Source organism: Carassius auratus, unplaced genomic scaffold, assembly GCF_003368295.1.
Source record: "Carassius auratus strain Wakin unplaced genomic scaffold, ASM336829v1 scaf_tig00215781, whole genome shotgun sequence".
In the NCBI taxonomy this organism is placed as follows: Eukaryota; Metazoa; Chordata; class Actinopteri; order Cypriniformes; family Cyprinidae; genus Carassius; species Carassius auratus.
In genome coordinates, this window is record NW_020528242.1 from 276141 (window position 1) to 301340 (window position 25200).

At 37.4% G+C, this 25200-nt stretch overlaps 3 protein-coding genes across 3 annotated transcripts; all 3 read left to right on the top strand.

Annotated features, from left to right (window-relative positions):
* Positions 1–1768: 1768 nt before the first annotated feature.
* On the top strand, positions 1769–10504 carry LOC113095788 (WD repeat-containing protein 43-like). Its single transcript, XM_026261163.1, has 18 exons — positions 1769–2013; positions 3003–3137; positions 3380–3501; positions 3619–3739; positions 3831–3949; positions 6893–6995; positions 7077–7141; positions 7228–7390; positions 7466–7552; positions 7751–7876; positions 8005–8148; positions 8327–8413; positions 8687–8718; positions 8816–8879; positions 9019–9132; positions 9219–9288; positions 9528–9586; positions 9665–10504. The coding sequence occupies exons 1-18, from the start codon at positions 1813–1815 to the stop codon at positions 9815–9817; spliced, it is 1965 nt and encodes a 654-aa protein (XP_026116948.1). The 5' UTR covers positions 1769–1812; the 3' UTR covers positions 9818–10504.
* A 561-nt stretch (positions 10505–11065) lies between these two features.
* LOC113095790 (gap junction beta-4 protein-like) lies at positions 11066–14669 on the top strand. Its single transcript, XM_026261164.1, has 2 exons — positions 11066–11587; positions 12411–14669. Exon 2 carries the CDS (start codon positions 12455–12457, stop codon positions 13250–13252), a length of 798 nt encoding a protein of 265 aa, XP_026116949.1. The 5' UTR covers positions 11066–11587; positions 12411–12454; the 3' UTR covers positions 13253–14669.
* A 4206-nt stretch (positions 14670–18875) lies between these two features.
* On the top strand, positions 18876–23759 carry LOC113095745 (gap junction beta-3 protein-like). The gene is made up of 2 exons (XM_026261107.1): positions 18876–19022; positions 21667–23759. The coding sequence occupies exon 2, from the start codon at positions 21760–21762 to the stop codon at positions 22690–22692; it is 933 nt and encodes a 310-aa protein (XP_026116892.1). The 5' UTR covers positions 18876–19022; positions 21667–21759; the 3' UTR covers positions 22693–23759.
* The last annotated feature ends 1441 nt before the right edge of the window (positions 23760–25200 follow it).

Here is a 25200-nt window from a genome sequence, read left to right on the forward strand (position 1 = left end):
TTCTCCGAAGCCCCTTTGCGATTGTTTGGGGCATCTGGAAAAAGGCCGGGTCCTGAGAAGAAAAGGTGAGCGCTACTATCAGTCCTGTGTCATGCCAACAGTAAAGCATCCTGACACCATTCATGTGTGGGGTTGCTTCTCATCCAAGGGAGTGGGCTCACTCACAATTCTGCCCAAAAACACATCAGCCATGAATAAAGAATGGTACCAAAACACCCTCCAACAGCAACTTCTTCCAACAATCCAACAACAGTTTGGTGAAGAACAATGCATTTTTTTTGGGGGGGGAGGAGCAATGAATACTTTTATTGAACAAGGGTGCATTAAACTGATCAGAAGACACCGTAAAAACATTTACAATGTTACAAAATATTTCTATTTAAGATAAATGCTGTTCTTTTGAACTTTTTATAAAAAAAAAAAAATCATGGTTTCCACAAAAATATTAATCTACAAAAAGGTCAGAAAAACATCATCAAAGTAGTCCATGTGACATCAGAGTGTCAGTTAGATTTTTTTAGGCTTCCATACCAAGCTCTCCGGGAGAACTGTGGGAAAGTGGACTCAGGAGCATCTGAACCACTCTCGTCTCTGTCTGAATCATTTGGGCCAGTCCCAAAGTTTCTCAGACCACAGAGAAATTGTTTAAAGTGAACCACATTATGTCTCTCCAAACCTACGCCTTTGGCAAACTTATATGAGTCAGGATTGAGACAACCAAATGTGGAGAAACTGTCATGCTTTTTTTTCTTTTACTGTCTATGTTTTTAGCCTCCACAGAGAATGACTTGAATGATGAAGATGATACACCACACAGTGAACAAAAAACACACAACACCTACTTGAGTGCTTACATGCTGAACAGAAAAGAGATATTGATAAAAACAGACAAATCATGCATTATAGGCTAATTCACTACAAATTACCTCCATTCAATTACCTTTGTAATATACAAAGTCAAACAAATTTGTAGTAAATAGATCATTTCAAACGACCTGTCAAGTATTTTCGATATAAAATTATTATCTGGCTAGACAGTACTTTAAGTGGCAACTTGAGTCCATTTTGTTAGAAGGAAAACAAGTGCAAGCATGATTCTCGCTGGGCGCCGCCATGATAGAGAAGACGTCACTGACAGATGCAGTACAGCCCGGTCGTCAGTAGATGGTGTCTTTCTTCTTTCTATCATTACAGGCTTTTGTTATTTTCCTTACACAGATCTTCAAAAAAGAAAATATAACTATTTATGAGACTTATGTGATTAGTGTAGGACATTATTTCCTTATATAAATTCAAACGTAATAATAAGTATTTAAAAATAAAAATTATTTATTGTACTCGGTTTTTGAAAGAAAAGATGTGGGTCAGAGTAATAAGGAAGTATTGAAGCATCTTTATGGTGTGCAAAAAAAAGAACAAGGTCAAACAGACATTAACTTTTGTTATTGTTTATAATATTCATTATGTGAATACCAGTCTTAAAACAACTGAAATTATTTTTTAAGACACATGAAGATTAATTGAAAAGTGAAGACTAATTAGTTTAGGTACTATATACTAAAACGTATTTAATTCATATATGCATCTGAAAAGAACTCCCATAAATAATTTTCACTTTTTACTAAATAACAAAACTCGGGCATGAATCCTCCGCATCCGTCTGTGATTGGTTAATATCAATAAGGGAACGCCCATGGAACCCAGCAGGGCCAATTAGCGTTTTCCCCTGCGCCTGTGCAGCTGCGCATGCGCGCTATCCAATTTTCTCTCACACGTGTTTCCCGAGCAGACGGACGCACGCGGAATAGTAAGATGGCGGCGGACGGAGGCCGATCTGCGCTACCCTGCACCTTCAGCCCAAAATCACAACAGTTCCTGGCTCTCTGCGCACAGGACGGGAGACTACGCATCTGGAATACCGACAGCAAATCTCTACAACAGGAATACGTGCCTTCTGCGCACCTGAGCGCAGCCTGTACATGTGTGACATGGGGACCGAGCCGAGCTGTTCAGGTAGCGTTCAGTGTTCGGGGGATGCGGCCTGTTGCAACGCAGTGCGTCATCATAGGGTCTTCGGGTCGCTTTGGCTCTGTATTTATCCTCAATGTAATCATAAAACGAAACACAGATTATTTGGGAATATCTGTTTTGGGTGCTTTAGAGCTGCCTCCGCGTAGTACGCTGCGCACATGTTTCGTGTGGCACATGTTCAGACACAGGCCGCGAGACCTGCAAATCCAACACGAAATTCAACACAAAACCTGTAGAATTCACTGTACTGATGACAGAAGTGCAGATGCGTGCTTTATTTCAGGTCTTGTAAACGTTGTATTCGTCTGTTGGTTGTCCGTGGCTAATGACGTATGTAAAATAAGTTAATGGGCTAAAGTGTTCAGTTTTTTTTTATAACCCAAAATCATGCCAACATGTCTGTGTTAGTATAATATACATTCTTGTACGTTTCTAATAATCAGTATCTTATTTAGATGAATTGAAAAGGTCTAAAACTTGGTCACATGGCTGTAACATTACATTCCTTACTCTTGAACTTTAACTTGTTGCTCTTTAATAGTGTTTATCAAAGATTACCTTTTCCATCTGGTTTATGTATATTCATAACACGTAAAACGTCTTAAGTCGATGATTCTGGATATTGTTAGAGAAAGTTGGCCCTGAAAAGTTTTGACAAGTAATTCTTCCATTGTTACTAGTAACATAGCAAATATTTGACTTGCAGTTCTCTTTTGTTTGTGTACCGATATCAAACATTCACTTGGCACTGTTATGTTTTCCAGTTGGTCTGCTACCTGTTCAAGTTTTTCTGTTTATTAGCTGAAAATAGTAGGCCTGTTTGTTGCATCTACGCAAATAGTTATCTGTTCCAGTTTTCATAGCACAAGCTGAACGGAAACTAGTACTTATTTATTAGACTAACTGTTAAACTATCTTAAAGGCAGCACAACTTCTACATCTTATTTTCTTTCTTTATATGTGTGCTGTAGGATGTGCCACAGAGGAAGAGGAGGAAATGTGAGGCCGGGTCGGCTCCTGAGATGTCAGATCTGTTGGCGCTGGGCACTGCTGCTGGGTCGGTCCTCATCTACAGTACAGTGAAGGGAGACCTGCATTGTACCCTGGTAGGAATTCATCACCAACAACTGGACCTTGTGATATTTGACTCATGCAGCACAAATATTAAGGGATTTTGCCTAGGTTTGGTGCAAAACTGTTTGCTTTTAAATGACAAGAAAACTGGCACACATTACCAAGTCGCTTCTATAGTTTTGTAAAAACACAAGGGAGAATAACTTTAATCTAACTTAAAACATCTGATAACACAGGTGAAATTAGGAATGTAATGATTGTCTTAAAATGTCAGGAGGGAGGGCACAGTGGACCAGTGAACAGCGTCCAGTGGCATCCAGAAGACTCAGTGTTGTACAGTGGTTCAGATGACACCCACATAGCCGAGTGGGACTTGCAGACAGGGACAGTTCGTTGGTGAGTGTGTGCTGTTATATATGTTAGATGTTTGGCCAATATGGGTTGCTTCTTGCTTTATTTAACATGATGTTATTTGTCTGATTTATAAACTAACATGACATGTCCTGTTTTTAGCAAATGGAAGGCAGACAGATCAGCGGTCAGCAGCCTGTGTATAAGTCCAGATGGAAAGCTGCTGCTCTCGGCGGGAATGACCATCAAGATGTGGAACCTGGAGACTAAGCAAGTGTACAGGGTGAGTCTGACCTCCATGTTTCTACTGTCAGCCTCAGATAAATGAAAACCAAAAAGTTACAGATTTAACAATGAGATGTCCACATTTGTAGAAATTCACAGGTCACTCTACCATGGTAACGACTCTGTGCTTCGCCACAACACGACCCCCAGACAGTAACGGGATGTACTTCTTGTCAGGGGCAGCTCATGACAGGCTCTTGAGTGTGTGGTATGTTGTATGTTTTTTTTTTTATATACTTTAGCTTAAAGAAATAAATCCATGACTATAATTTATGGTTGGTGTACAGTTCAATACTACAGCTTGTCCATTTTGAGATTATTAGGATAAATTCACAAATTAAGTGTCTTTCCACTTTTTCAATTCCCAATTTTACTGAAAAAAAAGCTGTCAGCTGTGTGGATATTAGCAATAAACAATACCACATAACGGTACATTTACTTCTGAAAAATCATTTGGTGTCCATAAACTCATTAGTCAACTAGAAAAAAAACTAAAAAAGATCAGTTTTCTATAGAAGAGCGTTTTACAAAATATGTGCGCTATATTGCTTATTCATATTTTTATGTAACTTGTCTACATAAGACAGAATGCATGGAACAAAAGATAAAATTCAACACCTCTTATATAGTTGCTAATGAAGAAAAACAGACTGGATGTGTGCAAGACATGACAACATTTATAGCCTGCATTGAGGACGAGCCCAAACTACACTCAATGGCCAAGTGATGCTGATATGATTATGGTCTATGATATTGGTGCAGACTCTGTGGAATAAATTGTTTGTGACTGTATATGGTTCTCATTTGGAAAAGACATTTGTGGCCCGTGCTGGCAGAAGGTCTGAGAATCCGCACAGGCAAATTTTGAGCTACACGCAAAAAAGCGAAATGTCGATTTTAGTCAAATTTGAAGTTTTCACAAAAATGTGTTAAGCCCTCGTCTAGTGATCTGATGCTCCAGATAGTAATTAAACATTTAAAATTCTTAATTTGTATGTTTTCTGAGAGGAGTACCTTTTCTCCAGCTCGTTTCTCGCTCTGTTACCTGAATCACGTGCATGGAAGTGCTTCCGACAGCGCCGTCCCGATAAATATACATAGAATTATAGTACTGAAGTATTCATGCAAACATAGACTTTTTTTACTACTGTTATGTCTTAACAAGACTGAAAAACATCTGATGTGTGACATTATATTACATCCATGCATTACACTAGATTTTAATATATAGGACATGTCTCATCAATGTTAGTCTAAAAATAAAAGAGAAGAGGGCATCACTTGCTGCTCTTGATTCAACTGCTTTTGTTATTTCAGTAATCAGTTTATTTGTAATGAAAAAACTGAAGGGATTTTTACATTTGATTATTTGTTTTTCTTGAATGCTTGAATAAAATGGCTTAATTGTGACTTAATATAGGAATTATTATTGAGAAAAGAATTGGAGGAATAGGTGCAACCTTGCTCATTTGACAAATTTTTCCAGCACAGGTCACACAATATGGCGTTTTTCTTTTTTTTATGACATGGTACAGATCAGTACGATTCACTTCTGGGAGGTTTTCCACTGGGTACAGTACCTGGTGCCTGGTGACTTTTTTTTAGTGCCACTTCGGTTGAGGATCCAAGTGATCAGTGCCATTACCAAAACGTGACGTATTAAGAGAATCGTCACTACCTGCATCACTGAACTTGACCTACACAAGTACCGCTAGATTTAAATCTGCTCAGCCAGCGAAGGATTGAACGCAACCGTTTTGAACAAGCCCACCTTTTTTTTTTTTTTTTTTTTTTAGAAGCAAAAATTTTTGCTGACTGTTGTGGAAGTACATAGGTTCCTCTAGTTGATAGCAGAGGAGTAGGTCCAACTAGAGCTTGATAGGGCGACACGTAATGAAAGCGTTTTTTTTTAGGAGTCACGGCAGTAGAGGCGGCGCAGCTTTAACAACATGTGAATAATCCCACCCACTCTAAACTGATACTAAACTGCACCTGGAAAGGCAAACCGCGCCATACTATACTGAACCGTGTCAGGTGAAGTCATACCACACAGTGGAAAAGTGCCATTAGTCACCACTTAACTTACCATTAGCTCCCAGGATATCTACGAGATAGATTGAAATGCTGATAAAGACAAAAATAAAGATGGAACACAAATACATGACGGTATGATTGAAATGTTAAAGTGTCAAAACGTGAGATGTTTATTTTGTAAACATTAAAACAATAATTTGGCACCTAATTTTGTTTCTTATAGGAAGAAAAAAAGGTTCTCAACCCTCTACGGACAACTTAGCAATTGAATCAGCATTGGCTAGTAAATTTATTTAGTTTATATAGTAATATTTTGAGATAATAATCAAGTATTATTTAATGATAGAACTTTAGTTATTCGAATTAAAACTTGATAACAATGTATGAATGCATATTACTCATTTTAACTGAACTTTGGACTGGGGTGGTGCTTTTGTTCATTTAGTTTTTCTGTAAAAAAAAAAAAGTGGAAAACCTAACAAAAATACTGATAAGAACAATATGATATAAATCAAAGATTAATGAACTACTTAATTCATGAATATTAAACAGGTTTTGTGCATCACTTAAACTGATTTGCTGAAATCAAAACGAGTAATAATAAATAGGTGAACGGCAGCCAATGAAATTGCCGTTTGTGCATTAGTTTCACCCACTACCAGAAAACCCGACAGTTCTTAGAAGCTGTAGAAGAATATCGTTTACATGTAGCATGTCAGTTCTCTCTCTCTGCATGTGTGTGAGACAAATCGACGTTGAGTCGTGCTCCTTTACACTAGGGTTTACAGTACGTCAAACACAGGTGCACTGCACATCCATTGAGATGAACTGAAAAATATCACAGATGGCATGACGGAAAGAGAAACTCAAAGCGCTCATGTTGTTCGGCAAGTGAACATGTATCTGAGCTAAACTTATACTTGACCTCCAACTCACACACTGGCCAGTCAAATCTGATCATTTATTAGCCACTGCCTAGTATTAGACATCATTTATATACCCAGAGTGAAGATTTAGTGACACATGCGAGTGATGTACTCTCAATGTAGAGGGTTGTTCATAGAAATTTGAGGCTTGATAAACTGAGATCTTATTTGGTTCCCTCTGTGCTCATCAGGCAGGTACGGTCCGATGGCAAAGACAAGAACTCTGTGGTGTCTTTTACTCTGACAGATGAACCCCAACACATAGACCTTCAGACATCCAACTGCAAAGATGAGGTCAGGATTTATTGTGCTTTTACTGTAGTTATCAGTCATTTTGGTTTCCTTCGATCTGACACCTGTCTGTGTGTTTCTCAGCCTGTGAGGTTAGCAGTGGTGTGTAAGGACGGTCAGCTTCATCTCTTTGAGCACTTTCTCAACGGGTGAGTTTGTCCATCTTGTATTTATCACTCAGAGTAATTATTTAAAACGGTTCAGTGAATCTCATGTTTATGTTCTTCTCCCACAGGCCGTGTAAGAAGCCGCTGTCTCCAGTGTGTTCCCTGCAGGTGTCCACTATGAAGGGAGACTCACCAGTGCCTGTGCCTCTGCTCGCAGCAGCTCTGTGTGCCGACAGACAGAACCTGATGCTGGCGTATGGACATCACCTGCAGCCAGTCATGGAGAAAACTGTAAGTACAGCAAAAACCTTGTTTGCTGGGTTATTCAATTGGTCAATGATACTGAAATGTTGTTTCCTCCCACAGCCTTTTAACACGTCAGAGAGACACATATGCTTAGTCAGAGATGTACATGGCACTCTTTCTCTCTCTGTAGACACTGCAGTCTCCAAGGTAAGAGCCCATCTGTGCTATTAATATATTACTGACCCCAAACTTTTGTGAAGTAGTAAAAAAAAAAAATTAACCCTTGAATCTTGATGTTAAAAATAACAGCTTACTCGTCAACTATCAATTTCCTCTGTAACTGGTATGCTTCTAGTTCAGAATGGTTTATGGGCTCACTGCATTGATTTGAACATCATCTTCTAGGTGAAGACACCAGTTGTTAATAAACAGAGCAAAGTTTTAGTACCAGGACTTCCGGGACACAAGGCACCAATCAGATTAACTCCCAATGAAGCAGAGAAGAGGAAAAAAGAGGACAGTACCACGGAGGTAAGACTCAACACTTCTGAACTGAGTTCATTAAATTTGTGTAAAATCATGCATTTCCCCTTCCAATAATTACATTTAAGGAATTTCTTTGATCTAAAACATGCTAAATGCTCTCCATCTGATTGCAGATGTCTATCGAGGAGCGGTTGGAGCAGATTGAGTTGAGTGTTGGAGGGAGGGAGGCTGGTAAAGGCACGTCCTCCCTGCAGACGGACAGTTTTGCTGTACTGCTTGTGCAGGGACTGGAGAGCAACGACCAGCGGATCCTTACTGTAAGTTACACACTCCTCTTGCTACAAAATTCACATACATCTACTAGCTGTAGCCATCTGAAATATGATTACGCGGATGATCAAGATTTGGACTATGCAAAGTTTTTAGTGAAGGATATTTAGTGTTTGTCTATGCACGTTGTATATGTTCTCATTGTAATTTGATTCATTCTAACAGAAAATATTTCAAACCAAAAAAGAGATTTTGATAAAGAACACTGTTGCCCGGTTACCACCTCAGGCCGTCCTGCCATTGCTGGAAGAGGTATTTTGTCATTTTCACAATGTTAAATATGTATTATGGACTATATATATATTTTATTTATGTGACTGTAAAGACAGTGTCAGTAGTATTTCTGATTCAAATAAATGCAGTTCTTTGAACTTTGTGTTTTACGTTATTTGTCACATTTTTTTTTTTTTTTTTTTTTTATAAATGCAGACTTTGTGAGCTTAAGAAGCGTCTCTCAAATCAACCCCAACCTTTGTTTTAATTGAAATAATACACACATTAATTATTTTATGGTTGTTTCTGTAGCTGTCCAGGAGACTGCAGGGACATCCATTTGCGTATGTAAATTTTGACTTCCGTTGGTTTTTACTTTTAATGTTTAAATCTTTAAGAGGGATTGAACCTTTTGTAACATGACTGTTTTTGTCTGTGCAGGGCTATGCTTATAGTTCAGTGGTTTAAGGCTGTACTTACACAACACACATCGTACTTGTCTTCGGTAGGTCTGTGTGCATCTAAAAGTTACACAAATGTGCATAATCCAGATCTGAAAGTTGTGATGATGCATCTTCAGTCTTGTATCCACAGTATATCATAATTGAGTTCCTCATTTGGTCTGTTCATTTCGTTTTTCACAGCTGCCGGATCTAGTGTCTCAGTTGGGCTCCATCTACCATATGATTGAGAGCAGGGTGAAGTTATATCAGCAGCTCACCCGACTCCATGGCAAATTGTACCTGCTCATGACACAGGTGAGCTGCTCAAACTCAACCAGATCAAATGGGTCAATCACTGCTTTGATTTTTCAGTGTGCTAATTTCCCTGTTTTTTCTGCTAGGTGGCGACAAACAACAGCGTTAAGAATGTTGGTAACGTTTCTCACAAAGCAAAGTTGGTTTATGAAGAAGGTAAAGAACAGCCTTTTTTTTTTTTTGTGTGTGTTTTTGCAGAAACACAAATGTAATAAATAAGTCATTGAGTACATTTTATTGTTCTCTATGTAAACTATTTATCTCTTCTAACCTTTTTTTTCTTTAAATGTTTATTAATTTACCTATTTTTCAATTGATTTTCAAAATTTCCTAAGTGTCTTTAACGCTGGCATGGCAAAAATAAATGGATAAATTCTTAATTTTTCTACATACAGAGTCTTCGGATGAGGATGAAGATTCAAGAGATGAAGGGCGTCCCAATGATGACTCGGATGTAAGAGATGCTCTCAATTCTTGTTGTTTATGCAATGCATCGTTTTGGGATTGTTCTAAGTCTGATTTGTCTCTTTAGAACTGGGAGGAGGACGAGGCAGCAATGGAATTGACAGAAGACACAAAGAACCACAAAGATGAGGAGGACGATGAAGAGGAAGATATGAATGATGAATCAAAAGCAAATGGTGATTCAGATCTGGACCCTGAAAATGAGAGCGAGGAAGAATAATACACAATCAGGCCGCAGGATTCAAAAAGGACCTTTACATTTATATGATATTTCATTTTATTTTTCATTTTATTGTAACACAACAAAAGTATGTTTTATAGAATAACCATCGCGGCCTGGACTTGTGGTTGTCTTTCTCAGAACGGTCATAAGGGTGTGTGACCCTTGACTCAGACTGACAGCTCCTCGTGTGGAGTTCTCTCACATGATTGAGGTCCATTCGAGTCACTTTTCCCTTGACTTGAAACTGCCTCTGTTTCGTTGACCAGCTATTATAGGATTCTGTGGGATTGATTCCCAAAGCAAATCCCTCTCCATCCCTCCACTCGGTTGCATCCTTAATCGCACATCTGACGTCCCTGTGGTCTGAGCATATGACCATAATCATGATCTCATTACTCTTTCGCAGTCATTTTTCTCATGATTGAATCCCGTGTCCTGTGTGCGATTTTTCAGATGAAGGTATTTTTTACACCCTCTGCAGTCATGACCCGGTTCTCGGTCTTGAGAATAGAAAATGTGAACCTCTCCCAGTATGACAGAAATCTTAAAAACAGTTCCAGAGGCGTGTATGTTTAATTATACAGTGGTTGCGGTGAGCGTCAACCAAAACTTTTCATGCAAACAATATATCGGCAACTGTTGTACAGTTTAAATGAAATAAATACCGTTTTGTTCTCTCTCTTGTTTGGATTCATACTTTTGTGCTGTTTTTTTTTTTCTGTTGCAAAATTTCAGTAATTTTGAAAATTCGGGAAAATGCCACCATAGATTTCAGTGTTAAGTGTCGTAGTATAAATACAAAAAAAAAAATCTTTGTTGGCTGAATACAGATAGTAGCTTGTGCAGTTAAATACTAAAAATTAATCTCAGCAGTTTAACATATTTTATAAATGTTTTTAACGGTTAGATTTTTTAAGAATTCTCTTTTGCTCACCAAGCCTGCATTTATTTGATCCAAAATAAATTAAAAGCAGTTATATTGTGAAACATTTTTAATATTTAAAATAACTGCTTTCTGTTTGAATATATATTAAAAAGTAATTTATTCCTGCGATTTCAAAGCCGATTTTTAGCAGTATCACTTCAGTCTTCAGTGTCACAATGATCCTGTAAAAACAAATGTGAAAAACTTCAAATACAGTATAATACCCTATTGTTACAGATTTAGATTGTATTATTATGAGCATTATTAGGTTAACCTTTTAAATTGTACAGCTGAACTATACTATAATAGAAAAATTATTCATTGTTGAGGTTTTCATCTTTGTCATCTTTTTCCACCTATGATGAAGATCCCTACCATGAATGTAGCACATAAAATGATGAAATAAAAAAAGATTTTCTAGAGCTAGAAATCATAATTTGGATACCACAGAAAACACATTTCTTGCTCTAGAGAAATAAAGGAAGTTAGTGAAGTCATGGTCAGTTTCTTCAGGTAGAAATCTCTGTAGGGTAATTTTATAAATGATTAACCAGCGTTTGTATGAATTGATTGGGAAATAAAATAATAAATGGGTCAATTATTATTTTTATTGTTTCAGCACAACTGATTTACAATGTTCAGCATATCCTCATCTCGTTCCGTGCTGTCCTCCAGGTGGCGTCAGAGCGTCATTCTGCTCTCCTCCAGCAGGTGGCGTGGATGTGTTCATTTCATCACACGTCAGCTGAGTTTAACGCACGCAGTTCGACAGACTGCTACAAACCAAACAAGAAAATCACGGCGTTCTGACTGCACTGTAGACAACCGCGAATTCTCTTACTGTAAGTAAACTAAACATTCCTCCGTATGTTTGTTTGACTAATACGTTTGGTATACATATATAGATTATGTTTCCTCAGCACTTTTTGTAAGTTTTTATTTTTAACTTTACAGTCAAAATCTGTTATAGATGGGTTTGTGAACAGAGTAAGTTAAGTTAGACAGTTAAAAATGTGCGGGGTTTGTACAAAATACACATTGTTATAACAACAACGTCTAAATAGTTATTGTTTAACATCATTCCTAAAACGTGGAAATAGATTATTCTAGCAGAACTAACATTGGTCTGAATCTTGAATTCATCGGCACGGGCGTCTTTCTATGTTTGATGCAAATTTGTACTTTTATTATTGTCTTGTTTGATCTAATTATTGTTTCTTCATAACTACTGTTATGATATAAAAATATTAAATATGTGAAGTTGCGTGAACTTTTGACAAAATATAAAGTTCAGCTAAATGCTTCATTGAAATGTATTAAGTAAAATGATATGTATTTGCTTCTGCATATCACTATTTCTAAAGAGCGGTGTACATGAAGTATGTAAATATTAACAAGGCACTGCATGTTATAAGCTTGACTTGAATACAACACTCAGTTTTACACATTATATAGCGGGAGTCACTTCTCCATCTTTCTAAAAGGTTAAAGACCCCCCTGCTTTAATAAAACTTCAGATCATCACAGAAAGTGTGAAGTTTAACTTTATAACTGAAACCAGACCAGTGAATTTTTATGGAATGGCAAATTTATTTTCTCTCTCTCACTCACTCACTCTCTCTCACTCACTCTCTCTCTCTCACTCTCTACTCCCCTCCCTTTCAGGTGAGAGCTATTCAGGTGAGGTAACCTGAGCGCTCAGGGGTGCCATGAATTGGGCTTTTCTCCAGGGTCTCTTGAGTGGGGTCAACAAGTACTCGACTGCATTCGGCCGTGTCTGGCTGTCTGTAGTCTTCCTTTTTAGGGTCTTGGTCTACGTCGTAGCTGCGGAGAAGGTATGGGGTGACGAACAGAAAGACTTTGCGTGTAACACAGCTCAGCCTGGCTGCCATAACGTTTGCTACGACCACTTCTTCCCGGTGTCCCACATCCGCCTGTGGGCACTGCAGCTCATCTTCGTCACCTGTCCGTCGCTCCTCGTGGTGCTGCACGTGGCCTACCGTGAGGAACGTGAGCGGAAGCATCGCCTGAAAAACGGCGAGGGCTGTCAGCGTTTGTATACCAACACTGGAAAGAAGCGCGGTGGTCTTTGGTGGACGTACGTCCTCTCGCTGGTTTTTAAGGTGGGAGTGGATGCGACCTTCGTGTATCTCCTGTATCACATCTATGAGGGCTATGACTTCCCCTCTTTGGTGAAGTGTTCTGAGTCTCCTTGCCCCAATGTGGTTGATTGCTTCATCTCTCGGCCCACAGAGAAGCGGATCTTCACCATCTTCATGGTGGTGACAAGTCTGGTGTGCATCCTTCTCTCCCTTTGTGAAATCCTCTACCTGGTGGGCAAACGCTGCTTTGAGTGTATCCACAGGATGCAGGGCTCATGGCAGGTAAACAAGGCAAGGTCCATCGCTAACTTGAGGAGTTCAAATGCTCATTTAGATTCAAACAGCAAGAAACTGGCAAGCAAAGGCCAGCTAGTGCCAGCATACGGTGTGGTCGTCCCATCCTAAAAACATGAGCTTGGAAAATACTTTCACTCAAAGTGGGACCAAGAGAGATAAATATTTTTCATGTTCACCACGATGTGAACTCAAACATGACCAACTCATTAAACAGTTGGCAGTAAAGGAAGCGCTTTATCCAATGGATCTTTTGCTGTAAAGTTGTGACCTGATAAACCACACTGTATATTTGAAAAGCTTATGGGGTCAAAATACCAACATTCAGGATGACACAGACTTTAGATTGACTAAAGCAAGTCACTTCAGGGTTTTGGGTGTGTTGTGGATTCTGTTAGGCTAAGCTCCATAACACCAACACCAATAGGCACTTTAAACACCAAATACAATACAGATGGTATAAACCCAGATTACGAATGACAGTAATTACTATTAATTACAAAGTACATATTTGCCAGATTTTCAACTGACACGAACAAGCAAAACGTGACTGTAAATGATGTTTAATCGCTCTTTGCGTCACATATTTTTTATAGTTATTCATTTGTTTTTTCAGAAGAAACCAAAAATAGTATAATTAATTGATGGAATCATCTATTATCTGTAGAAGCCTGTTTTTATTTCAGAGTAATTCTGACTTCATATCCCACCAAAAATGACAATTCTGTCATAATTTACTCATCCTCATGTCGTTTCTTTAAACATCACAGTTGTGAATCACAATATGACTTTATATGATGCAATGTGACTTTAAATCTCACAGTTGTGGATTTATAGCTTGTAATTGCAACATCTTGCAATGTGTCTTTATATCTTGTTAAACTTTATCTGACAATTAATTATTATTTTTTACTCTAAGATATAAACAGGCTTCCATAGCTGGAAATAAATTTTACTTTACTATGATTTTTCTCAGTTGGATCACATACAGAGACTACATTTCTTCTCCATATATTGACAGTCATCAAATAAAATAAATGCTTTTAAACTCAACACATTTTTACACACAGTCTCCCCAAATCCATTATTTCGTAAACCTGCATAGCCACCTTAATTTTTAAAAAAATATGTTTGTTTACAGATTTGTATAAAAAACATTTTGTACTGTATTTTATTGAATTGTTTTTATTATTATTCAATATTTTGTCATTATTTTGTTTTGTATATGAGCTGGTGTGTGTGTATGCTAATGTGTGCTTAAACTGTGATGCTCCGATCAAATGTCTTTCAAGAATTTTAAATATCAAGAATCGAGTGATAAATGTTCAACACTGCCATATGATCAAATTCAAATAAGATATTTTGCCTGAGTGTGTGTATGAGAGTTTTTCATTCACTGATCAACTTATCCAGAAAAGTAAAGCGAAATCCTCTGTTTGTATGCTAACCTTCTGCATTTATTTCGAAATTACTGTTTACAGTTGTTTACATTTTGAGATACAATAAAATCTGCTTTTTATTTTCTTACAATCTGCTGCTCATTTAAATCAGTGATGTCATGTGAAAATGGTCTTTCCTGCTAAAAGATTTGATTTGACAGTTTGAAACCATTTAATCAGCATCTGATTGTGCTGTAGCACAAGAATGAAAATAACAGAGATAAACATCATGTGCTGTATCAGCATGACATTTCATTTGAGTTCACAAGTTTGAAAATCGCCAGATAAAATGAGAAAACATAAATGTTCTTGTTTAATTTTTGAATACTTTTTCAAGGAAAATAAAATCAGTTAGGCTTATTATATACATACACACACACACACACACACACACAATGATTTTACAAAAAATCTCTCAATAATGTTGGGGCATTTGGACAATTCTGTCTATACATTTTTAGATGTCTGTTGCACTGCGGAATAATAAATCACTTTTAGGCAATCCTTAAGCTGTGTATTCTGTTTCCCCATTCAGTCTTGATTCTTTTCAGTACATAAAAGCTCCCCAAAACAACAAAATCATCCCTCCCTGTTTTGTTACCAATGATTTGGTATTTTTCTTGATATCTCTATAACCTCTGTACAGTGAAAGGGTAGGGTAGATACAGTTAATTCAAGTCGAAGCAGGTTTTGTGAGTCACATTTATATTCTTAAGGTGTGGAAACCTATACAAGTCCTTTCCTTTTCCAGTGTAACCAACATTCCACTCCCCGTTCATTAGGCTTGTGCTTCCTCTCTGTCTCTTTTCAATCATCGTTAACGCCGCTTTAATCTATAAATATCAACATTTACAACTGATAGCTATAGATATTAACTTTTTGTTGCTTAAAATCTGTTACAAAAGTTCAAATTTAGTATGCACATCTAATTGAGGTTAGCCATTCCCGCAAATAAACAAGTGTAAACCAGCTGAAAAACTTCACAACAGATCTGCTCGATCTGGTTTAGTGTTTCTTCATTGTGTTTCATAATGTTTCCTCTTGCTGAACAAACAAGTTCAGACAGAACACACGGCCTGAATAACTCAAAGCAGGCATGAATTCCTTTATGACTTTGAAAACACACTGAGGGGAAGGCTGGCAATCCTCATGACAAAAATTATAAAACTACAACTCTTTTAATGCTTGATGTTTGAGGTTTTAGCGGTGAGTCGGAGGGCTTTGTATGTGTGACTGACAATAATTTCTCAAGCTTTGATGAAAATTAACAACAGAGACTTTCCGTGTGGAAAACTCCACCTCTGGGTTACTAGGGATCAAACCGGCAGTCTTTTGTATTACCAACACAAATCCTTCACCATTAGGCTCCCACCACTAGCTAAAACTATTGCACTCATACTATAAGAAGAATCAACCTGAGAAAATTCATATCTTCACCAAAAAGCTTTCATAAAGCATTTTCTGCATCACAGACCTAATCCAAGAGTTACTTGAAACACATTAACTTTATTACCCAAAATAATTAGTACCCTGGGTCCGTATTCATAAAGAATCCTAATTCAAAAAGTAGCTCCTAGGGACAAAATTCTAAGAAAATTCTTAGAAATGTGGGCATTTACTCTTAAAATTAAAGAAAAAATCATAGTAAAGAAAAAAGTAATTCAGGAAGCATCTTAACCCTTAAAAGAGGTCTTAAAGTCAAACTTGTTAGGAGCACAGATGAGGACTTTTAAGAGGCTTAAGAGTTTCTTTAGCACAGGAGAAAATGGCAGAAAGACGAAGAGGCATAAGGAATGTGTTGCAGACAATGGATGAAAGTGAGTCAGGGATCATGTTTGCGATGATCTTATTAGAGATGTGCTAACATCTCCGACACAGCGCAGAAATTAAAGTAATCACTACATTATGATATTTGGCAACTGGGAAAATGCAACAATGCAATAGTGATGATTTGGGTCTGTCACAACCTTCTGTAAGCAGAGTGATCACACAAACAATTACAGGACTTTCAGAACATCTTATTGTGTCGCAGTTCATTTCGTTTCCACTGCACATTCCCACCTTGCAAGCTACAAAAACTGCATTTATGAATATAGCAGGCTTATAGGTGCGCACAAGCAGGGGGAATGAACCGTTAATAGTTTGTGCTATACACTCCCATGTCTGCTTCTTGTGCTGTGACACCCGGCCCGAATTTTCCTTTAAGAATGGCTTTGTGTTCATCCACTAACTGGGCTAACAGTAAACAATCTTCCTCTATCCAGTTTGGCTTTCTCGCCCTTCTTGGTTTTGATTCCATGTTTGATACATTAAAACCAACATTCAAACCGCCACTTAAATAGGACAGCAATCACTGTAATTGGAAAGAGTGGAACACAGTACACAGTTTGAGTAGGGAACCAACTCCCCGGGGGGCACCATCCCAGTTGCTCAACAGAAAAAAAGAACACAATTTAAGATATTTTGCTGCATCACAAACAGGAGTGCTACTGTAATGGATATTACAACAAGGGCTCAGGAATACTTCCAGATAACATTGTCGGTGAACACAATCCACCGTACCATTCGCTGTTGCCGGCTAAAACTCTATAGGTCAAAAAAGAAGCCATATCTAAACATGATCCAGAAGCACAGGCGTTTTCACTGGGACAAGGCTCATTTAAAATGGACTGTGGCAAAGTGGAATACAGACAAATCAAAATTTAAGTTATTTTTGGAAAACTGGGACGCCATGTCATCCGGACTAAAGAGGCAATGACAACCCAAGTTGTTATCAGCGTTCAGTTCAGAAGACTGCATCTCTGATGGTATGGGGTTTAATGAGTGCATGGTGGCATGGGCAGCTCACACATCTGGAAAGGCACCATCAATGCTGAAAGGTATATCCAAGTTCTAGAACAACATATGCTCCCATCCAGACGTCGTCTCTTTCATGGAAGACCTTGCATTTTCCAACATGACAATTCCAGACCACATACTGCATCAATTACAACATCATGGCTGCGTAGAAGAAGGACCCAGGTACTGAAATGGCCAGCCTTCTGTCGAGATCTTACACCCATAGAAAACATTTGGCGCATCATAAAGAGGAAGATGCGACAAAGAAGACCTGAGACAGTTGAGCAACTAGAAGCCTGTATTAGACAAGAATGGGACAACATTCCTTTTCCTAAACTTGAGCAACTTGTCTCCTCAGTCCCCAGACGTTTGCAGACTGTTATAAAAAGAAGAGGGGATGCCACACAGTGGTAAACATGGCCTTGTCCCAACTTTTTTGAGATGTGTTGATGCCATGAAATTTTAAATCAACTTATTTTAAATTATACATTTTTTCAGTTTAAACAACTGATATGTCATCTATGTTCTATTCTGAATAAAATATTGAAATTTGGAACTTCATTATGCATTATGTTTTTATTCACAATTTGTACAGTGTCTGAACTTTTTTGAAATCGGGTTTGTAAACCAGTCATAAAATTGTTAAGGAAAATATTGACAAAAATATTATGGTCCCTTTGCTGCAGCTAACGTAACTTCAACAGGCTACACACAGTAATATATACAACATATGTACATGCTCTCTTCACGTAGCTCTTGTAAATAATAATAATTTAATAACTAAACAAGCACACCACTCCTCTGAAAACTTGACTTCCCGGCAACAGCCGACGTTATTGAAGGTATCTGATAGTGCGCTAAATTACTAAAGGTGTGTGAACATAAGGGATCGTCACAGATGAGATCATCAGGAGAAAAGGTATGTGGATTATATTATTTAGGCTAAATATTTTTTATCATTTTTTACTTATAGTTAGATTTGGCAGGCCTTCAAAAAAGGACGTTTAAAAAAAATTTAAAGAATAATCATTGCCTGACAAAAGGGCACTTTGAGCATCAAGGGGAAAAGGAGCACCACCGCACCCGCCTCTTCACGCGCCTGCGGCAGACGTTGGCAACACCACAAACCACTAACACGCAGTGTACTTGACACAACTGTCCAAACAAAGGGAGTCTTATTTATTGTACAAAAAGATGGAAAATGTTGCTACACTGCACAGGCAAGGGTTTACTATTTGTTCCATAAAACACAATGCACTACCATAATACTAACAGTATACTAAAAAAAACTTTTTATGGAGTCATTTCAGACTTAACACTGTAACTTCATAAACAGAACAATCCTGTTTCCAACACTGGACATTTAAGACAATACACCGGTAGGCATGATGATTCTAAGAGCATATAAATACAAATATGTATTTAGCTATCATGCTATCTTTACAGTAAGAGGTTTTTAGCAAGGCTGTGTCCTCTATTCTGGATACCGAGCTCCACCCTCACTGAGACCGAGGCGTTAACAAACCAGATCCACAGGGAAGTCAAGCAGAGGTCTCCAGAGAGTTTAACAGCCGCTGAATTACAAGAGAAAAGATTCATCCAAAGTAAGTAATAAGCTTTGTTTTTGTGTATGTTTGGAAGCGATTCACATTGTTCAAATGTCAAGCATCTCGTCAGCATTTGCGCTACAAAAATGTTTTCATTATAACAGTCTTGTTACCGTTCACTTACCCTGACCTGTCATTTCTACGTGATGAATCGATTTTATTGATCAGTAATTAAAGGGAAAGTGGCTGAACTTTTTACAAGTATAAAGTAGCTCACGTTTAAGATTGTAATCGGCTGATTAAAAAAAAATGTAAATTTATATTTAGACTATTTTATGTGCTGTTTTAATAGGGTACATTATAACAAATATTCCAGCGTTTACAAAAGGAAAAAAAAAAACTATAATAAAATGTATATAATTTTATAATTATTTAATACATTTTGAGTGCTGGAGAAAACTGAATTGGGATTGACGAGTGAAACGAAAACTGCTGATAACAGCAAAGAAACTAATGACACAATGTAGCGAGAAAGAGAGCCGCACATGTTTAAAGATGATTACATAAAACAATAGAACTGAGTAGATTCAACACATGTAAATGTACTTCAGATATAAACAAATGTTAACCCTTGTGTGGTCTTCGATCATTTCTGACTGGAGAATTGTACAGTTAGATTTTTTTTTTTTTCTTCACCAGGATGGTACGAAGCTTGTTGACTTTATGTCACTTGGTATGTACGTGAACACACAAACAAATGAGGGCATGATTCGAAAAAGCTAAGTAGTCGTAAAACAAATAGTCACACTCATGGTTTTCAGTCAAAAATATCAGACCATAGGAAATTAATGTTAAGAAAAAAAAACTGAAATAAGTACATTGCATAAGTATTAATAGTTAATAGTTAATAGCTAAATATATTGCTGAAACACCTTAACAGCCTCAAGTCTTTTTTGTTTGATGTGACAGTCCTTCTCCTCATCTCTTGACCTCTAAACCTCTGTTAAAATTTGCAAAGATGTTAAAAACCTGTTTTTTGCTTTATCATTATTGTGTACTGGCTGTAGACTGATGTGGAGAAAGAGACATTTAAAACAGTTTAACATAAAACATGAAAAAAAATTAAGGGGTATGAATACTTTCACAAGGCTCTGTAAATATATAATATAAAAATATAGAGCAATGATGCCTTTTCTGATAGTGATTAATGGTGTGATGTGTGAATTATAAATAATTTAAAGGGATAGGTCACACACGCGTACACACACACACACACACACACACACAAACACAATTAATATTCTGTCATCATTTACTCACCTTCATGTCCATTTATACCTGTTTGATTTGTTATGGATATCAAGCTCCAGTACAAAAAAAAACCCATTATGATTGTATCATATGATTCATATGACTTGTACACTAAAGTCCCCTGAAGTCACAATAGCATTCTGTGAATATCAGGTTGAAAATTATGGTCATTATTCACCTTAAACCTCACCTCAAGTGATCTGCTCATTGCTGTGATCAGATCATTGAGTCAGTGAGCTGAATTCAAGAAGCAAAGTAGTTTAATGAATAAGTGAATAATTCAGGACCTCGTTTCTAAAATCATTATAATCCATTTATTTTATGCATAAGTGTGGCCTAGTTATTCTTTAAAGGGGTCATATGATGTGATTTCAAGTTTTATTTTCTCTTTGGTACGTTAAAAGCTATTGGTGCATAAAGAAGATCTGTAAAGTTGCAAAAACTAAAGTCTCAAAACCAAAGAGTTATTCTTTATAAAAGTTAAAAGTCAACCACACCCCCCTAAAATGGCTTGTTCTAACTCGCCCCCACATGTCTACGTCACTATGTGGGAAGATTTGCATTACACCGCCCAAATGTTCACAGAAAGAAAGAAGTTGTAACCTTTGGTTCTCGCTGTTGCTGCCGGCGCTATGTTGTGGAGAAGCTGTTTCGTTGTGGTGGTGGTGGTGGTGATGGCGCCGTGGATAAGACGCATGCCATTGGTCGGAGAGACCTGGGTTTGAATCCACTGTGAGACACCAATGTGTCCCTGAGCAAGATACTTAACCTCTAGTTGCTCCAAAGGTGTGCGACCTCTGACATATATAGCAATTGTAAGTCGCTTTGGATAAACGCGTCAGCTAAATGTAATGTAAATGTTGTGAAAGTGGAAATACTTTGTTTGACCTTCCAAAAGAGGACACAACTAGAAATCCACATTTTGTATGATTTTCATATGGTTTCAGACATTTGTTCTATTCGAATGTAAGTGCCCTGCGAAGTGGACGTCACGTGATATTCATTTCCATCGCAAGCTTGAGGCAGTCAGCCAATCACAAAGCACTGGATAACTTGCCAATCAGAGCACACCTTGCTTTTTAGATCGATCAGCTTTGTAAAAAACGACTCGTTTCAGAAAGGTGGGGCATAGAGGAGAAACAATAATGTATAATATGTGGAAAACAATGCTATTTTTTTTAACCTTGAACCGCACAAACACATTTAATTACACCAAATACACCAAATTGTGTCTTTTTATTCTTTTTATCAAAAAAAATAAAAATCACCTTTTCAGTGCATTGTATTAATATGAACTATTCCACCATGTGGCTTTTACATACAAGAATTTGTTTTGAATAAGTTCACTCATTGTTATCTTTTTTCTTCTTAATTTTTTTTTCATTTTCAGGTTGTTGTATTCTTTATGAGAGATATTCAGTGTCAAAGGTGATCAGAGGACACATTCAGAGAAGAGCAGTGTGAGTTGGCCTTGCTCTGAACCATGGACTGGAAGACTTTTCAAGCCCTGCTCAGTGGAGTGAATAAATACTCCACTGCATTTGGCCGGATCTGGCTCTCAGTGGTTTTTGTGTTCAGGGTGATGGTTTACGTTGTGGCGGCTGAGAAAGTTTGGGGTGAAGGGCAGAAAGAATTTGACTGCAACACCAAGCAGCCGGGCTGTGCAAATGTCTGCTATGACCACTATTTTCCCATTTCCCACATCCGACTGTGGGCCCTGCAGCTCATCTTTGTCACCTGTCCATCGCTGATGGTGGTCATGCATGTGAAGTACCGCGATGAGCGTGAACGCAAGTACCGTCAGAAGCACGGTGAAAAAGCCAAGCTCTTTGACAACACAGGGAAGAAGCACGGTGGACTGTGGTGGACGTACCTGATCAGTCTTTTTGTCAAGACTGGCATTGAGATCACTTTCCTGTACATCCTCCATCGCATTTATGACAGTTTCTACCTGCCACGACTGGTGAAGTGTGAAGTCCAGCCATGTCCCAACATTGTGGACTGTTACATTGGTCAACCCACAGAGAAAAGAGTCTTCACTTACTTCATGGTCGGAGCTTCAGCTCTTTGCATAGTGCTCAGTGTCTGTGAGATCATCTACCTGATTTCCAAACGCGTCATTCAGTGTACCAAAATAATTAATAGGCACCACAGAAGCAGTACACCACGTAACGGACGATACCGTGATGCAGACAGCAACCGCACCATTTCTTTGCATGAATTGGACAGCAAACCCGAGTTTAAAATGGAGTCTAAACCAGGCTTTAAGTCTGACTATGAACCTGGGTCCAAACCTCAGTTAAAAACTCAACTCAAGCCAACATTTAAGCCAGCGTACAGAATGAGCGAAGACATGAGAGCTTCTGCTCCAAATCTCTCAGTAACCATGTGTAATATACAATCTCGTATACTTTGAAGAACATTTGTTTTTCTCCCAAGTGTTCACAAAGTCATCTTTAAACATAAAACAAGCATGAAAGTCTTTAATTGTCCATCAAGACCTATAAAACTGCCAGTCTAGTATCATTTGGCAGAAGGTTCATGAAAATATATATCCCAGTTTCAGAAACTTTTGACGGAAACAGCTGGGATTTAGTGGACTGCCTAGTGTGGCAGTAGAGATTAACCAGTATTGTGATATCATTGGTACCTGGGTTCAAACCCCAAGTCTTTTGATAACATAGTTCTTTCGGGGTTTAACTCCAGCTCAGATGACTGCATAACAACCATGATCCTAAGAATTAATGGGGACCAAATGCATTCCTTTCTTCTGATTCATTTCTTAAAAAGAACAAAGGTGAAAACCCATGAAAAAGCTCAAGTTATCAAAGATCCAGGAAGACTTTCATGGAGAACACACCCTGCATACAAAATCCGCCTCCACCTTCACACGCACACGAAAAGATAGGAGGAAGAGTGAAGTTCTGTTGTTTGTTAAAATATGTAATGAAATGCCTCATGGGTGTCATTGTTTACGGGGTCTCCTGGTATTTGTTACAAAGATCAGAAGTTTTTAAGCTGGTCCTACTATAACAGTTTGATAGAGTTTATAGTGGATGTTTATATGCAAACACACCTGAACTCAAAATCATATGCTGGAAAAATTAGAGGTTTATAAAATATAACACAGTGTCCATAAAATGGACTATCAGGGAAAGTTTTTCTTCCTTACATTTCTTGTAACTTTACTGTAGACTGTGGACTCGCTCTGATCTACTCTTGGCAAGCATTTGTTAGAGTCTGACTTTGTTTAGACTTGCTGTTATGATTGTGTTACATATTTTAGCTGAGATTTTTAATGGTGCTGCACCCTGCCTTTGTATCAAAAGCTGAATCAACACACTGACACATTACCTTGTGAATTATATATATATATAAGTTGCCAAAACGTAGTTCTTTTTGTTTGTATGACAGATATTGTAAATGGGGATGTTTTTAAAGATGATTAATTCTGATACTGTATAAATAAAGTTTAAATTGCCATTTTGTCACATTTTTAAAGATTATGTGTGAAAATGCAAAACATTCAATCATGAACAGACATTTAAATCAATGAAGAAACAGATTTAAGTGGATAAACAACTTCAACAAACTTTGACAGAACATGGAACATGAAAATCATTATTTATTGTATTATCCTTTGTCAGAACTTATTAAAATAGTGACCAATTTACACTTATCCTTAAACACTTATACAAATCTTTCACGAAGCGTTCACTAACATTTTTAATACATTTATTTGGAAAAAATGCATTAAATTTATCAAAAGTGACTGCTATATTGCTTCAAAAATATTCCAAATACATGCTCTTTGAGCTTTCTTTTCATCAAAACCACACTGCACTATTTAATTATTTTCAATTGTGATAAGAAAGGTTTCTTGAGCACCAAATCAGCAACCAATGGCCTTGGTGACCATAAGAGACTTCATTCACAAACATTAAAAAAAATGTACTGATCCCAAACCTTTGAATGGTAGTGGGATTCTACCATGCAACATGTTCATTTGCTATTATAGTTAGCATCTGAATGGATCAAATCTCTGGAATGTATCATAAGGCCTACTCAATGAACAGCTTATTTGTTCAAAGAGATATTAATATAGAAACTTTTTTTATTAATGTTAATGCACAGCCTTGCATTAACAGATTGTTACTTTCTGTCTGATCAAAGTGCAAAAGCTATCATTTACTTCTAAATAGCTTTTTTTTCTTCTTAGTCATGCATGAGTTTGTAAAAGGTTTTTGAGTGTGGGTATATGATGTCAAACATAATGCGCAGAAAACTTGTTGATCCAGTTAATCAGCTTTTAACAGATAACAGAAGTATTGCATATAAGAATGAGGGTAAGTGAGAAGGATCCAGTTTTAGGTGTGTTACTATTATGAAAAGTTCAGTTGTCGGACTAACAGGTAAAAGTGAACCTGAAAAAGAGGTTTGGCGTACTGCATTTATAAGAACACAAAAATTCACATTTCTCATCATCTTGTCTTTAATCATTAAAATTAACAATCTCTTATTAAATAAAAAAAAGAGTGAAGTGTGCAAGTAATTATATCTTATTAAAATAAAATAAATACAATCATTTAATAATGCCAGTTAACAACACAAAGAGAAAAAATAAGCTGTAATAAACCCATAAGACATGTCTCAACAATAAATTAAAGGAAATGAAAAGGTATCTTCCTTATCGCACAGAAAGCACTCAAATTATTCATGTTTTTTCCTGGAAAGAAACTAAATTAATCAGCAGTTATAATGGTGTGTTATTTTTGTATCTGAAGTTCCGTGAGAGCCTTTTCATTATAATGGGTTTGTTATGAATACCAGTGTAGAAATTCATTTGTCTGGTAATGACAGATATTTCCGTCTCAAAATGACTCAAAGCATTCACGGACACAAAAACGGGGATATCGAATATAGA